The sequence below is a fragment of the Aedes aegypti genome, chromosome 2 (genome assembly GCF_002204515.2).
Source record: "Aedes aegypti strain LVP_AGWG chromosome 2, AaegL5.0 Primary Assembly, whole genome shotgun sequence".
In the NCBI taxonomy this organism is placed as follows: domain Eukaryota; kingdom Metazoa; phylum Arthropoda; class Insecta; order Diptera; family Culicidae; genus Aedes; species Aedes aegypti.
In genome coordinates this window covers 180,639,696-180,656,703 of record NC_035108.1, presented here as the reverse complement: position 1 = coordinate 180,656,703, position 17,008 = coordinate 180,639,696, and the positions used below count along the sequence as shown (strand labels likewise).

The 17,008-nt window shown below is 35.9% G+C and overlaps 1 protein-coding gene and 1 long non-coding RNA gene across 5 annotated transcripts in view; one reads left to right on the top strand and one right to left on the bottom strand.

Moving 5' to 3' along the window:
- Positions 1-3,461: 3,461 nt before the first annotated feature.
- On the bottom strand, positions 3,462-3,680 carry LOC110676238. Its single transcript, XR_002500198.1, has 2 exons — positions 3,590-3,680; positions 3,462-3,521 (listed from the first exon to the last, which is right to left on the bottom strand). It is a non-coding gene; the product is annotated as an uncharacterized LOC110676238 (long non-coding RNA).
- LOC5572108 overlaps positions 3,625-17,008 on the top strand; it is a 52,250-nt gene continuing 38,866 nt past the window's right edge. For 2 of the 4 annotated variants that reach the window (XM_021843330.1, XM_021843329.1), the window contains exons 1-3: positions 3,651-3,767; positions 3,829-3,879; positions 13,293-13,349. In XM_021843330.1, the coding sequence (XP_021699022.1) occupies positions 3,739-3,767; positions 3,829-3,879; positions 13,293-13,349 (137 nt within the window). In that variant the 5' untranslated portion in view covers positions 3,651-3,738. Of the gene's footprint in view, positions 3,768-3,828; positions 3,880-13,292; positions 13,350-17,008 lie in introns of all 4 variants that reach the window. The other 2 variants (XM_021843332.1, XM_021843331.1) reach the window with 2 other exon arrangements.

The window sequence follows — 17,008 nt, the reverse complement described above, 5'->3', positions numbered from 1 at the left end:
CAAGGATCAGTGCTCAGCGTAACATTGTTCTTGAAAGCAATTGACACTATCACAAGTATTATGCCTAGCGGGATTAGAATTTTGTTGTATGCAGACGACATAGTAATACTAGCAACCGGAATCAATTCTGAAGCAGTACAAGATCAGCTACAGCACACACTCGACCTCATCCAGGAATGGCAGGGGAAAACTGGATTCAATATATCCCCAGAAAAAAGCGTTTTGGTTGTTTTCAGTAAACCTCGAAATAGGAAGCCAAAGAACAAAATTACCTTAAGTCTTAACAACCAAATCATCCCACAGAAGAAGTATCACAAATGCCTTAGTGTAATATTCGATGAAACCTTGCAATTCGATGAACACGTGCAAGAAGTCAAAGCAGCATGTAAGCAACGAATTCTTCGAGCAGTCGCTGGTAGATCCTGGGGAGCAGACAGGACTACACTCGTCAAACTCTATCGGGCAACGACCGTAGAAAAAATATTATACGTAGCACCGATCGTCTCAGCATGCAATACCAATACACTTAAAAAACTAGAAACGGTTCATAATGCTGGTTTAAGAACAATTTGTGGAGCTTTCAGAACTAGCCCTATCTTAAGTTTACATGTTGGAACAGGAATCCCCAGTATCGATACTCTGTTGAAACAACGCACAGCTATACATGCAGTTAAAAATACGGACATATGCTTGACCGAGATTAATTCAGATTAATAGGATCATCATGTTGTACAACTAGCAGCGAGGAAAGTTCAGGTGAGATGTGGGGAACAAATACAGTAGAATTTCCTGAAACAGCGCAGTTGAGAGGGCAGCGAATAATTGATGAAATGCAGCTTGATCTCCAGTGAGTAGGTACACTACACCTAAGATTCCACCATGGGAAATGATAAAAATATCACTTGACAACGGTATAGGGTGCAGAGCTACTTGGGCACTCCCATGATTCACTTTGGCATGGGGGGTTTTCTCGGCCGAATTGTCTCAAACTTAGCAATAAGAAGCACTTCAATACGACGCATGTTATGGCCAAATATAAGCTCAGTAGCATTTGAAAAACCGCACTGCCGAAGTGAATCAAAAGTACCAAGAATAGGATCCGGTTCCCTACTGAATGCTGCTCGAGAAGGTATACCACATGAGCGATGAGAAACCTTTTCACCAGTATCAAGTCAACAAAATACCGAATTTATAATGTCATCTACACAGATGGCTCAAAACGCGAAAATCGCTGCGGATATAGCGTGGTATGTGATGAACACATCATAAGAAGGCAAATTTCACGCTCCAAGGGGGGGGGGGGGGGGGGTCGAGAAAGTTGAAATTTAGCCTGACATAATTTGTGTACCATCCCTTACTTTGAATACCTTCCCATCGCTCGCTCTATAGGTATAATAATCCGTTCGATTCATATTGCAGATTGTTTAATGATGTTTGTGAAGTTTTTTATTTTAATATGAGTAAATTAATGTTTAAGGATAGAATTAAGTATACTTAAGTTCAGTATATGCGGCATAATGTCGAAGATGTGACAAAAAAATATTTTTTTTTTTTTGGAATACAAAAAGACGAACCATAACAACTTTCACTAAATTACAATTGGAAAATGAATCTATATTGTTGGTAACTACGAACTTTCGCCGTAGTGGAACATTTTAAGTTTGATGCGACAAGAGTTAGCAAAGGAAATCGAAACCCTATCACTCGAAGAAGAAAAGTTAACAGCATAAAAACATATGGGGAATCCCTCTTTTAACATTAGATTGGCTTATCTGTAGTGAAGGGGGTCGTGCTTTAAATGGATCCCCAATAATTTAGATAAAATTTTCAGGAAACAGAAATGTTGACAATTTTTAGAATGCAACCATATGGAAAAGTCCATGATGGAAAAAGTGGTAAGAGAGATCCAAAAAAAACACAGCGATAGAAGCTCACTTATTAAGCAAAAATATGCTGCTGAGGATAACGGGTTCAAGTCCAGTTTAATCGACTTTTCAAGAAAATTTCTTCCTGCTCACCAAAGGATTGACTAATGAAATAATGGTCAATAGACACGATCCCCTAACCACAGATACACCAATCCAAAATTGAAAGAGGGTTTTCCCATATGTCTTTATGCTGCTAATTTTGCTTCTTCGAATTATAGGGTTTCAATCTACTTTGTCACAAGCGCAAATTCCCGTCGTATCGAACATAAAATATTCAACCACGGCGGATATTCGAAATTTACAGAAAAAAAATATTGCAATTTCAATGTACTGGAAACGACCGCATATGATTGGGAACGTAAATAAAGTTTTTGCAATTTCTCATCGTAATAGGCTGTTTTTCAGGTGAAGATAAATCGAAGCCAAACCTCAAATTTTCAAGAGCACAAATCTGGAGAACCAATCATCCGTACAAGCTGAAAAAATTATCGATTGGTCACCTCCAGCTAGCGACCAATCGATTAAGTTTTTAGCTCAAACGGACGTTTGATTATCCAGATTTGTGCTCTTGAAAATTTGAGGTTTGGCTTCGATTCATCTTCACCTTCATCACACCAACCTGTCATGAAACGGCCTACTTTCTTGCACTGAAGTATGCAGTGCGGGAATAGTCAACACGCAACTGAAACCAGTACTGTAATGATTCATTACGCAACGCTTTCTCATTACGCAACTGTTTTGAGTTTCGTAATGAATCATAACACAATTTTTTTTTCAGAAATTGTAAAATAATGGTGAAGGCGTTCCGATATAATTTCTGATACCCTCAAGTGGTCTTCTACGAAATTGCAAAAAATGTTGTACGTAACTCGTTGCAGAACGCGATTTTTACAGCACGAGTCGTAAATTTATCCTACGAGGCTTGCATTCTGCAACTTGTTCCGTAAACTACTATTTCTATCGCCCAAACTGATTATGATGTGAGATATTATTTTCACTGCACTGTGAGCAGCTGTCATGTTTGTTCGGTCAAAAAAAATGTGCTTAATATGACTGAGCTCTGATGGCGCCAATTAATGTTAAGGGAATTCTACATATTTCGGATTGCTTTAGGAATGGCGGGAGATGCTCGTAGGTCAAAATATTCTAGTAAAACATTTTATTATAACGTTGCATTGTTATTTTGATCACTCATTATATCACAATGAACCGTTAGAAGAATCGAAGCTGATTGTGACCGAAATAAAAATGGATACGACGGATGTATTTCACAATGCGAAAACCGTCTTGGAAAATAATTGTTTAGCATCGGTGTGTATTAGCATCATTCATTGTCAAACTGGTAAAATTGTAGGTTCAAAGCTTAAGACTATAGAAATTAGCATCATCACCCTACGTTCTGTGTCATGCATCGTTGAGTTAGTTTTGCCTCCGATCGATGCAATTGTTGTTGATAGTATTATTCATTCCGCTTCTATCATACTGGTTTTACCCGATGCTTCGGTGAGAACTGTATTTGTATTTTTGTTCTCCTGCTGGTCGTAATCTCAGCGCTGTGTTGATTAAGTTCACGATCTTGCCCTGGGATTCCCTCTGCAAAATTGTGATAGGAATCGTTTTATTTAATTCGTAAAAATTTCAGTATTTAATAACTGACTTACTTGATTCAAATACCATTTACCTTACTCCTCCTCCATTATCGCAATAACTATATCTGTGAACGAACGATCGCTGTCTGCCACTCATTCAAGGCTCAGTTTGCTTTCAACTGGGAGCCGATGAACATCAGAATTAAGTAAATTAATCAAGGATGCAATTAATAAGCCTGGCACTAGCGTGGTAATTTATTGAAAATATTAAAGATGTGTGAAAACAACTAAAATATTTTTTTCTATTTTAGCCTTTTTACCATATTTCATTGTCAACTAATCGGTGCACTTCCTAATGACAGGTAAGTTCTCTTGTAAATTGAGGATCATAAATTGGAAGAACCCTCCGTATTGGGAATCCCCTGTAGATGCATATTCTTATCTGCTAATAGTAAAATAAAAGCATTTAAAACTGTGACGGGTTTCGAGTTGACCAAGCTAAAAATGCTTGAATTTGCAAACTCGGAGATGGAGGATTCGATATTCCATCGCTTTTTTATGTTCAAGTTGTTCTAATACATAAAACACTATAAATTTAATATGAATGATAATTTAAAAATATAGACGAACAAAGAAGTTATATCAAATAAAAATAGGATGGCCTAAAATATAACTTTGATATTTTAAACTATTGCTGAAAACAAATCATGTTTTGCATTTGCTTCTAATTTGATAATGGACTTCGCTCGGGTGGGCATTAGCCTGGGACAGGGTTATATTAAAAATTTAGATTCTCGCTCCAGTCCACTTTTTGGATTGCATTTAGGTCAGTATACATAACAACTGAGCAAAACTTGAACTCGATTGGTGAAACTATATTTTAGCGCTATCCCTTCAAAGTTTGTATGGGATTTACTATGGGAAAACTTACTTTTGCAAAGAAAAATCGACAGAGGTTGTCCTATTTAAAAATTCTGAACTCGATAAGAATTTCAACGATGAATAAAATTGTCGAAGACCGCGAACTAATCCGATGCTTGTGAAAAAAGTTATTAAGCATAGACTATTTGGAAATTTTGCACAATTTAGTTATTACTGTTATTCCTTTACGTGTTAATCAACGTCGCCTTGTCAATAGGTTTTCATTGAATAACTTTTTTAACAAGTGTCGGATTGTTCCGCAGTCTTTGGCAATATTCTTTATCGTAAAAATACCTATCGAGGTCTGTTTTGAGAATTTTTATAGAGGTCAATGGGCGACCTCTGGCGATTTTTGTTTGCAAAAATAAATTTTCCCATAGTAAATCCCAAACAAACTTTGAACGGCTGGCGCTAATATATAGTTTCTCCAATAGAGCTGCAATTTTGCACAGTTATTATAGGATTAAAATGCAATCCAAAAAGTGGTCTGGAGCGAGAATCTAAATTTTGTCCCACACTAGTGGGCATTAGTGTGGGACAAAATCCTGATTCTCGCTTCATGCCCTTTTAAGGTTCTATTTGTATCCCAAATAAACTGTGCAGAATTTCAGCTTGATCAGTAAAACTTTGATTTAGTGCCAGCCGTGCAAGGTTTATACTCATAAGATTTACTATGGGAAAACTTACTTTTACCTTAAGAATGGAAACCACAAAGTGGACTGGAGTGAGAATTTATGTGTTTCATAAAAGACACATTCCAGCGTAACGCGGCACCACGAGAAATTTGTCTTTTATTATCAAATGAGGCCTGTTCTTGGAAATATGCCTTATGACCTTATTTTTTGCAATATAAACAGGTGTTGTATTTGGCATTATAAATGTACTTGATGTTATGACGTTCATTTTGAATCTCGACTCTGTATATGTGGTAAATAAAAGAAATTGCAGTTCGTAACGCGATACCATCGCTGAAATGCACTTTTTCAAACCTCACTCTAAATTCGCCTATATCTGCTCTGCTATAAAGAAACCCAGGTTTGTTCTAGGCAATCCTTCTATGTATTGATTAAAACCAAAGTGTGACTTCAAACTAGAAGGAAAATATTGGATAATTGCAGAATGTCGTGCTTAGTAAAACGTAGATGGCGCTTGCGGTCATCATAGAAATTTGACCTTATTCTTTGCAATAATATTTAGATGTTTCTGTGAAATGTTTGAGAATGTTTCTGTTACAGCGCTTTTGGATGGCGAATCGAATAATCTTGAATTTTGACACATGGTAGAGTAATTGAAATTGATTGTAAAACTAAATTATGTAAACCTTTCAACAATGTACCATGACCCCACAGTTATGGATCAAATAGTGTGGAGTCCAAGCTATAAAATTCAATGAAACAACATAGAAAACGTAAAATTGTAATTTAAAAGCACGAATTGAATCGTTTCACTTTGGAACTTCGATGAGTAAACTATTTTGAGTGTAATATTTACTTAAAATTGCATAAAAATTAAAAATTGTATTGGTTTCTGAAAACCATATTATGGATCAATTTTCATATTATGGATCAAATTGTGACATATTACGGATCAGTGTGCAAAATCAAGAGATTTTAAACTCAATGCATTTGTATTGCAGTGATTTGACGAAAGTTAACAATGCGTCTTATATTATTGCAAAAATAGCAGTGTTAGAGCTAGAAACAAGTGAAAAATGTCCTTTTTTGTGATACTGGATTGTAGTAACTGAGACATGGACTGTTTTAGCTCCACACCAAGTTTTTCACCCATTTTTGTCTGCTAAAAAATGAAATTTACAAACCTTGATGTTTTATGAGTGTTATCCCTAGTGCTATTGTCTGAAAATATCGAATCCAATGCTTTAAATGGCAGAAATCTAAATTTTTTGGAAGTGATCCATAACCGTGGTAAACAATAATTTCCTGGCCCATATTATGGATCACTAGATAGAAGTGCTAATACAGTAATTTCTCGATTATATCACGGACCCAAAAATTTTTGGCGTGATAAACCGAAGCGTGATATAATGAAAATGTATTTTTCGGCCATATAATTTTCATCAAAATTCGAGTTTTATGTTGTAGAAATAGAACGAATGAAAGGAATTTGACGGGGTTGGTGGTCTGATGGCTACCGCTTCTGCTTCATATGCAGAAGGTCATGAGTTCAATCCCAGGCCCGTCCCTTTCCTCGTACTTTGTAGTTGTATATCTCTGACTTGCTTCTATCTTCCATTCTTAATATATCACACTCAAACTATTCGTTCATAGCAAACGCTAGAACCAGAGACGGACAAGAAACCGTTTCCCTAACGCTTCCTACTTCCACGCGCACGCCTTTCTTACGCCTGATACATAGGCAGTCTGCTAACCACAAAAGCAAACCTCTCCGCCATGCCTTTCCCCCAATCCATACACTCCCGCATGAACTGACGTGGATGCAGTGGAATATACGGTCTACGTGGGAGTCAGTTCAATGCATCCTCAATTCCTCCCCCTTCCCTTCATTGGTCTGCATTCTGACGTGGCAGGTGCCATTGTTGCCTAAAAATAAAAGATCACCAGCACTTATACACTGAGGATGCCTGTTAGTCCCAAGCAGTCATTCGGTTGGTTCCTTGTGTAAGTGCAGCTGATCTGGCGATACTGGAGTGCATCCACGGGCGGCCAATCAAGCTCAAGCTCAAGCTCAAGCAAGAAATAGAACGAATGAAAGGAAAATCACATTAGAGATGTGCCAGACAGATGTATGTTGAATGTTTAGTGTTATTTTTTATGTAAAATATATGAACTTCATACAATTATTATGGCGTGATAAAATCGAACAGAAAACAGTGCTAAAATCGAGAGTGACATAATGAAGCGATATTAAAACGAACAGTGATAAAATCGAGAAACTACTGTATTCGGTATTTAGAATCAACAATCAAGAAAAGTGTTTTCCTTAGAGATTTATATTAAATCGAAGCGAACGAGCATGTTTTATGCTATAACATTTGAATTTTACCACCTGTGGGAGCTTATGCTGACGGCACTTCATACAGAAAACGACCATATAATGATAGCTATGTGGTCCCTACCAAATATTTGTCAAAAACACCGTTATTTAGCGGTTGAATGTTGTGCATAACATTACAAATGGTAGAAGACAAATAGTATGACATGAGAAAAATATGTTTTACGTCAACGTTTATGTTTTGAGTGAGTTATCCGATGTTGAACGCCAAAGTGATCCGTAACTGTGGGTGATCCGTAACTGTGGGTGATCCGTAACTGTGTGGGCATGGTACATTGCAAAGTGTGCTTTCGGCTTAGCATACCAACAGACGTTTGTAGTTATTCGAACTAGCCGAAACTCAATAACACAGTGGAGCCAATGAATCTGATATTTGGGCAAAATTATTCAGACGTTCCTATAAAATATTTTGAATACATTGTTTCAGAAATTCAAAGCAAACCATAATAATTTCCAAATGATGGACCGAAAATCTGTAGAGCCGTTGTTCAGTGGGGCTATAGCATCTAGTTTTTGGACTAAAGTTATTAACCGTCCCTTTGAACTTTTGACAAAATGATGCTTCCGATTATGTTGTAAAGGACATTTAGGGTAAAAAAAATATTTTTTTGATTCCATTGACCAACTCATGACATATAAACACCATTGTATTTTCATTCATATAGATTTGAGCTTATAGCCTATGCAAAAAATTGCCTATTTCTAGTTCAAGTAGAACGATTTCCTCCAGTGGGTCGCAAGGAAGACTCTCAACTCCAAGGTGGGTCGCGCACTTGAAATGATTGAGATCCTATGCTCCAATCGATTGTTTTAGCTTCTATTGAAGGGAAATAGTTGTACTAGCTTAAAGTGTTGGCGCCATTCCTCTTAAACCCTCCGCGTTTTTGTAAGATGTAAAGCTGATCAAATAGTTCTGGTTTTTAGAAATGACCCAAATCGGATAAGAAAAGTGCCGATCACTTAACGGATAGCCTCACACATGTTGGGGACTGCTTGGCTTCAGTGATTTTTTAACTCATCAGAATGCCTTATTATGTAACGTAATAGATAATAGGAATTTTCCATGGTCGTAAGTGGCCAATACAATTCCCTCTGGAAGATCCGCAAAATTGGTCGTAAAAATCATCGTAGACAACTTTGCATTTTTTATTTCAAACACTTAAAAGGTCATAGTTATAGAACATAACGTTTAATTTGATTGCCTTTTTTTAATTTCTTATATATTTGACATTTGTTTGACATTTCTTCCAATGTTTCAACATTGAATATTCTATGTAACTCATTAAAACTATACCAGGGAGGAAGCTTCAGAATCATTTTCAAAATTTAATTTTGAATCCTCTGCAGAGCTTTCTTCTTGGTATTACAACAGCTAGTCCATAATAGTACAGCTTACAACATGGCTGGCCTGAAAATTTGTTTGAATATCAATAGCTTGTTCTTAAGACAATGTTTTGATTTTCTGTTAATAAGGGGATAGAGACATTTTACATATTTATAACATTTGGCTTGAATGCCCTCAATGTGATTTTTGAAAGTTCAATTCTTATCCAGCATGAGCCCTAGATACTTAACTTCATCTGTCCAATTTATTGGAACCCCTCTCAATGTGACAACATGTCTACTTGAAGTTTTCAAATAAAGAGCTTTTGGTTTATGTGGGAATATTATTAGTTGAGTTTTGGAAGCATTAGGAGAAATCTTCCATTTTTGCAAGTATGAAGAAAAAATATCCAAACTTTTTTGCAATCGACTACAGATGACACGCAGACCTCGTCCTTTGGCGGAGAGGCCTGTGTCATCCGCAAACAAGGATTTTTGACATCCCTGAGGTAACTCAGGTAAGTCAGATGTGAAAATATTACATAACATTGGTCCTTAAATGCTGCCTTGAGGAACACCAGCTCTAACAGGAAATCTTTCAGACCTGGCGTTCTGATAATTAACCTGAAGTGTACGATTTGACAGATAATTTTGAATTATTCTAACAAGTATGTTGGAAAATTAAAGTTTTTTAATTTAACGATCGAGTCTTCATGGCCAACACTGTTGAATGCTTTTTCCATGTCTAGAAGAGCAAGACCAGTAGAATAGCCTTCAGATTTGTTGGAACGGATCAAATTTGTTACACGTCAAAGTCGATGAGTGGACGAATGTCCATAGCGGAAACCGAACTGTTCATTGGAAAAAATGAATTTTCGTTGATGTGGACCATCATTCTGTTCAAAATTACCTTTTCAAAAAGTGTAATGATGGAGGAAAGCAAACTGATTGGACGATAGCTAGAAGTTTCTGCAGGATTTTTGTCTGGTTTGAAAATTGGTACATCCTTAGCATTTTTCCATTTGTCAGGAATATATGCTAATTGAAAACATTTGTTAAGTATATCAACTAAGAATGATAAGCTACTTTCTGGAAGTTTCTTGATGAGGATGTAGAATTTGCAAGTCAGTTTGGAGCAAATTAACTTGCTGTCCAGAGCATTGAAAAGGCAAATAGGCAGCTATGAAAGTATATTTACCAAGCTGTGTTTCAACAGAAACACCTAAAGTTTCAAAAACTTAAGTTTCAAATGTCGAACACAGTTGATGTTTTATACGCCACATGCCCCATCAAGTCGATCATTACGATAAACAAAAAAGTAAGGATCTCTTTTGAGTTTAGATCCAGGTTTCAAATACGTTTCAGTAATAACTGCTATATGCACGTTATTAGCTGTAAGAAAATTAAACAGCTCGTCCTCTTTACCATTCAAAGAACGAGCATTCCAATTCAAAATATTTAAATTATTATTTATTGGATCCATTAGAAAAACGTAATCCAATAACGATTTGATTTGTAAATTTTGCAGCAACTTGTACTGCTTCAGTCAGAGGGAGACATATCACTTGAAGTGGGTACATTATCTGATGATTTTCACTTATTTTCTCGCACCGACGATTTTCAAAAACGCTTTTAGATCGCCGCAGTTACTACAAATCGTGTTGGTGTCTTCCGCGCGATCATTCCTTGGGCAATCAGGAATTATCGCACATAAGACACCAAAACGGTATAAAGTAGCTGCGACGATCTACAAGTATTTTAAGAAGTTTTCAAGATCGCCGCCGCGATAAATAATCACGCAATGCACAGTATCTTACAATGCCTTTCGGCTATACTGATGAGATAATATGATTTGTTCGGAAAAATTAGAAAAAACAGCAAGTCAAATTGTCCCATAATGAAAAGTAACCGCATATCAGTCCCACTACAGATTTCCACACCGTGTAAAACAAAAAACTGAACCGTGTTTTGATCATCTTTATATAGTTTTTGGATAAATATCCATTAGGATTTGAACATGTTACAATCCTCTGCATTTTTCTGAATATTCGTATGGATAACTTTATAACTCGTGACACGATATTCAATCACAACTGGGTGAAGAATCATGAATTTTGAGCCGTTGGAAAGTATCAGCGTATGATGTTCTGGAAGTGGCCCATTAGGGTATATTAGTGAACCGATATCCGTTGGCCAGGTTCCTGAAATAGCCACAATAGTTTCCAAACTGAAATAGGTTATCTTATCTATCAAATTGATCAAGGTTCCATTGATTTTTGAAAGTTTTTGATGAAGTTTTCTGCATTTTCTCCATAATTTTCATTTTGAAATACCCTAGGTACCGTAAATTCGGGTGAAATTGATCGTTAGGGTGAAATTGATCACCGATTAACACGATGTTATTTCTTACTAATAGAGCACCTATATCAATGTCACCTATAGTAAATGAGCGTTGTTTGTCTTAACAATGATCAAATTGTGTGTTGTGAAGTTTTTGGGGTAACAGAATGCTTATTTCTATGAAAATAATGTAAAAATGCAGAATCATGTAAGGTGTGGTATTGAGAGACTTCCACAAACTTCTAGTTCTAAACAAGGATTTGAACATGGTGTCACCCTGAAAATTGTTAAGGATGCTCAAAATTTATCACCAAACAGATTTTATCATCAAAATTCGTACCAATTCGCTCATTTGTTTAAAATAATTGAATTTCTGTTAGATAGTTAAAAATTCCTTTGGAAATTGCCTACATTTAGGCGTTTTACGCGGTACTCTTGAAATTTAATTATTCATTATTTCCGTTAATATTATACTGTTAAGAATTTGACAAGCATATTCGGAGTCAGGGAGCCCAAATTAAGTAACTACAGTTGTTTTCAAAACCAACAATAATCGCATTGATAAGTGATCAATTTCACCCCGAAATGGATTCCCTCGATTTTTTATTTTAGAGATAATTTTTAGCACCAAAAACACATTTGTTAGAAAATTTCGGTACATGAGCCAACGAGGCTCATCGTCGTACTTGTTTTCCTGTATTTAGTTGTTTGGCATTGTCAACGTTTTAGAAAACAGATCAGAAAAACGGTGAAAAGTGATCAATTTCACCCGAAATTACGGTACCGCAACAAATTCGAACCTAAATCCGGAACAATCGCCGAATTCAATTTTTTTAATGAATGAATCAAATATACAACTCGTTTAAGATTGTTCCAGAAAAACTTATCAAAATTATTAGAACGATGGCAAAGAATTTTTTTCAATTTCTCATCGTAATAGGCTGATTTTCATCACGCCAATCTGTGATGAAACGGCCTACTTTTCAGCACTGAAGTATGTAGTGCGGGAATAGTCATTACGCAACTGAAACCAGTGCTGTAATAATTAATTACGCAACTGTTTTGAGTTGCGTAATGAATCATTACACAACCATTTTCAGAAGTTGTAAAATGATGGTGAATGCAAGCCTCGTAAGATAAATTTACGACTCGTGCTGTGAAAATCATAATTCTGCAACTTGTTCTATTGAAACATTGATGTCGGCAACAAGTACGGTAAAGATTAAAAAGTAAGGCAAGTGTACCATGTTCAATATGCAGCCATTCCATGAAAAAACCTATCCAGTGGGTTACCGAATTCCGTGAAAGTTTGCTATTTTGTTCCTTATCCGAAATAAGGATACACGTGTTTTTTAAATTTTTTTGTTAGGGTGACCATTTCCAAAATAGGGTGTCCAAAAAAATTAGTTTCTACATGAAAAAATAAAAAAATCTCCGTTTTTTTTTGTGTTTTGAAGGCTTTGGGACCAAAAGGGCTATTGCTGCTCTCATTTGTTCTTGAAAGTTCAAAAAATTTTACGTTTACTGTCAAATTTTCAGCGTTGTGGTTTTTGAGATATATTTTTTGAAGATAAAAAATCAGTCATTTTTTATCGGCACACACTGTAGGTCTCAGCGCATTAGATTTTTCATTAAAAAAAATCATAACTTTTGAACAACTCAACCGATTTCCAATCTTTTTTTATAAAATGAAAGCTTAAGATTTCAACTTTTCAGAAAAAATTGAAATTAATTGATTTTTGCAGTTAACAAGTTTATACTCAAGTATTTATACTTTATGTGGACAAATGAGCCACTTACACCGCTGGTACAATTTCCTCACTGCACCTTTTATCAAATTATCATACGTCGAGATTATCGTACCGTTTAAGATAGGTGGACGTCTCAAATTCCAACCATGACTCATATTCCGAACATAGGCGATTTCAAAGGTAAGAATTGATATTTTCACAAATTTGGAAGGAGCTCGATTTAAGACGAATTCATAATCATGTGATGAAATGTTAGAGTTTTCCTTGAACAGTCACTATGGAAAGTCTAAGTCGAGCCATGTTTGGCATTTGAGACAAAACGGTATATCAAAGTAACCTTGTACGTGATTATATGATGCATATTATTTAAAAAGAAAATATAAGCAGCTAATCTATGTTTTTTACAGTGTACTGCCAATGGCTAGAAATGGACGAAGAACTTCAACCCAGCCTCCAGATACAAGGTATGTAGCATGTAAAGGTGTATTTTTAAAACCAATACATTTTAAGGGGGCAGGATCCGTCATTGATTTCAGAACTTTCAAAAGCAGTTTTTCGTTCAAAATCAAGAAAATTTACAGGAAATGTGTTCACTGTATTCTTTTCTCCAATCGAAACGCAGTGAACACATTTGCATCGAATAATTTTCAGTTTTGAACAGAAAAACTGCTTTTGAAGTTTCGATGATGACGAGGATTATGATGACGGAGCGTTGAACGTTAATAACTGTGATTTATAACTATTAATTAAATAGTACTTGTAAATGTCAGGAGTAGCCTACATTTTGCAACTTTAGGGTTTCTACGCAATGTAAATGCTGTATTAAATTTTAGTCGTATCTGCATTTGTAACGTATACGCATATTTGCTGTTGATTCATTGGGGTATGTCAGTACATACTTATTTTGCGTCCCAACTGGGACAAAGCCTGCTTCTCAGCTTAATGTTTTTATGAGCACTTCCACAGTTATTAACTGAGAGCTTTCTATGCCAATTGATCATTTTTGCATGTGTATATCGTGTGGCAGGTACGAAGATACTCTACACGCAGCGAACTGGACTATCGAATTTCATACATTTTGCCTTATGAACGTGGAACGATTATTGCAATACGAACGCTTTATGTATCGTTATAGCATCACTCCACATCAAGGCGTCGATAGGCGCGTGGTGTGCGCTCGGGCTTGTCGATCGCAAGGTTCTTGGTTTGATTCCAGGTTGCCGCGTAAGTGTTTTTTGTTTTCAAATTCTGGTTTCATAAGGCAAATTTATGAATTTCAACCCGATTTCTTGTGGCGAATTTTCATAAGGGGTTCCTATGTTTATCGATAGTCCATTTGCCTGAGTGTATGCCCTGGGAAGTCGAGAAAATTTCCAACCAGAAAAGAAAAGGTCCTCGACCAGTGGGATCCGAACCCACGACTCTCAGCTTGGTCTTGCTGAATAGCTGCGCGTTTACCGCTACGGCTATCTGGGCCCCAAAAAGTTAGGTCACTTTGTATTTTAAAAGGCATCCGTGTATTCCCTCCCCTTGGTTATGCGATCTTGCCGCGATGGGAGAGCATAATCCATTAGCCCATTAGATGGAAATTAAACACGCAGCGAACTGGACTATCGAATTTCATTCATTTTGCCATATGAAAGGTGAAACGATTGTTGCAATACGAACGCTTTAAGTATCGTTTTAGCATCACTCCGCATCAAGGTGTCGATAGGCGCGTGGTGTACACTCGGACCTATCGATCACAAGGTTCATGGTTCGACTCTCCAGGCTGCCGCGAAAATGTTTTTTGTGTTCAAATTCTGGTTTCAAAAGGCGAATTTATGAATTTCAACCCGATTACTTGTGGCAAATTTTCATAAGTGGTTCCTATGTTTATCGATAGTCCATTTGTCTGAGTGAAGGCGTAACCTGTAGTGGGAGTATCACATTTGGGGCCGTCCATAAATGACGTAGCATTTTTTCACTGATTTTTTACACCCCCCTCCCCCCTCGTAGCATTTCGTCACAAATGCTGGTACTCCCCCCTGGAAAATACGTAGCATATCAAGCATACCCCCCCCCCCTATATATTTTTTATTTGTTTTCCTTAGTGACTGGGTTGAAACAAAAAATTGGAATTGAGAAGTTCAATACAAAGTTTGATATTAATTACTGACTGATATGTAAGGATAATCTAATCTAACAGTTTGATATACAGTAGCGCTCAAAAGTAATTCGGAAAAGTTTCAAATAAACATTTTCCTTGGTTTTGGTTTCCAGTTTCATATAGGCTAAATTATATTACTTTTGCTGTTCTTACTATGAAAAACAAGTTTACTATAAAAAATGTGAAAATTTTTTTTTTTGATTGGATTGATGAAGCTCGTTACTGTTGAGTTAGGGTCCAATATATTTTATAATATATTGAACAAAAATTTCGTTATATTAGAGGATTGTTTTTTTAATTATTCGTTGTTAGGAAATAGATTTTAATGAAGATGACCAAGAAAAGATATTAATTTGAACAGAATCATCGTTAATATTATCCAATTTCAAATCATTTTAGCAAACAGTGGCCAGATACATAAAAGATTACACTTGAAATATTTGGAATGTTTAGAAAATTTTAGCGATTACTATACAAAAACAATACTATCTATTTATATTTAAGTTGAATTTCATGATCGTTTCCATTCTGAAATAATCTTACACAACCTATAATTAAACAGTTAAATACTAAAAATTCTTCAAATTACCGATTTATTAAGAAAATTTAATGATAGGGCAATTTTGATAACATTCGAATCTATTATCCTCATCAATATTCAGGCTATTCCAGCAAGAGCATTGATATATCTAAACAAATGATGAGTTGATTTGGTAGAGATCTCCTGCAACAATGAAGGCATAATTCACGGAATAAATATCTTTGTAATATTTGCCAAGAATAGCATGTGTTATTTTCTTGAAGAAATAAAGCCCCAACAGAAAATATGGATAATACTAAAACGGCTGACTTTATGTCATGTTAACAAATGGCAAAAAAATGTCCTCCAAGTAGTTAGAGCATTGATTTTTAATCAATTTAATTAACTTTTATTTTGTTTATTTATAAATTTATTAATCATAATTTTATTAGCCAAGTTTATAAGTAAAAAAAGAAGTTTGATAAACAATAATTGTATGCATTTTTTTCAGCGCCTTTCTTTTTACGGACTTGATTCAAAATGCTACGTCCACTAGCTAGGACCCCTCCCTCCCCCTCGTCACACTTCGTCACAAATTCGTAAATACCCCCCTCCCCCTAAAAAGCTACGTCATTTATGGACGACCCCTTTTGGTATTTTGCTTAAAGCCGCGTCATAATTGGGTCCTAAAGCCATGTCCCAATTTTAGTGCCAAACGCTTAAGTTTAGGCCATAAACACTTGTTTACTCAATTTTTTAATGTTTTCCGTTTGTTTAAGTCCACAAAACATTTTTTATGTTTATTATTATTTTTTGTCACACCCCTTGGCTTAAACTCAAATTTTGGGTGTATTTTGTTTTCCGTGTCGCTTCCGAAATGTCAGATAAGAACAACCCCAGTGAAAAAACTATAACCCCTGTGGTGTTTTTGTCGACTGAGCGAACGTCAAACATGATCTTAAGTGTCAAGGTTCATTTATGGATCCAATTTTTAAATTAAAGTTTAAACATGATATAGCTGTTATTTGAGCGGGAAAAAATGCTAAAATAGTTACAGTAACATGCTCTTTCGTGTTATTGAATAAAAACAAGATTTCATTCAACATTTTAGGACCCTACTCATATGGCATAGACGCACTAATATCTCGGATTTTATCCAACGGACATTCTGCATTGTTGATAGCATTGATGCCTATTTTAAAGTTTGAATTTTGCTAACCAGAATGATCCGTAGCCACTCTTACAATTAGCTAGCTATACGCATCGTAATCGTAGATTCACTGGGTAGAAATAAGTGGCGACATTTTTATTTTAATATGGTTTTTACATAGCCATAATAATGAATACTATGGTATTCAAAATCAAATTCCAGCTTCATTTTCGCAAAATTTACAAGCAAAAAGTAGGCGTTGTGAAGCATTGCATGTGCCACCGAAAAGTGAATCTTGTAGGAG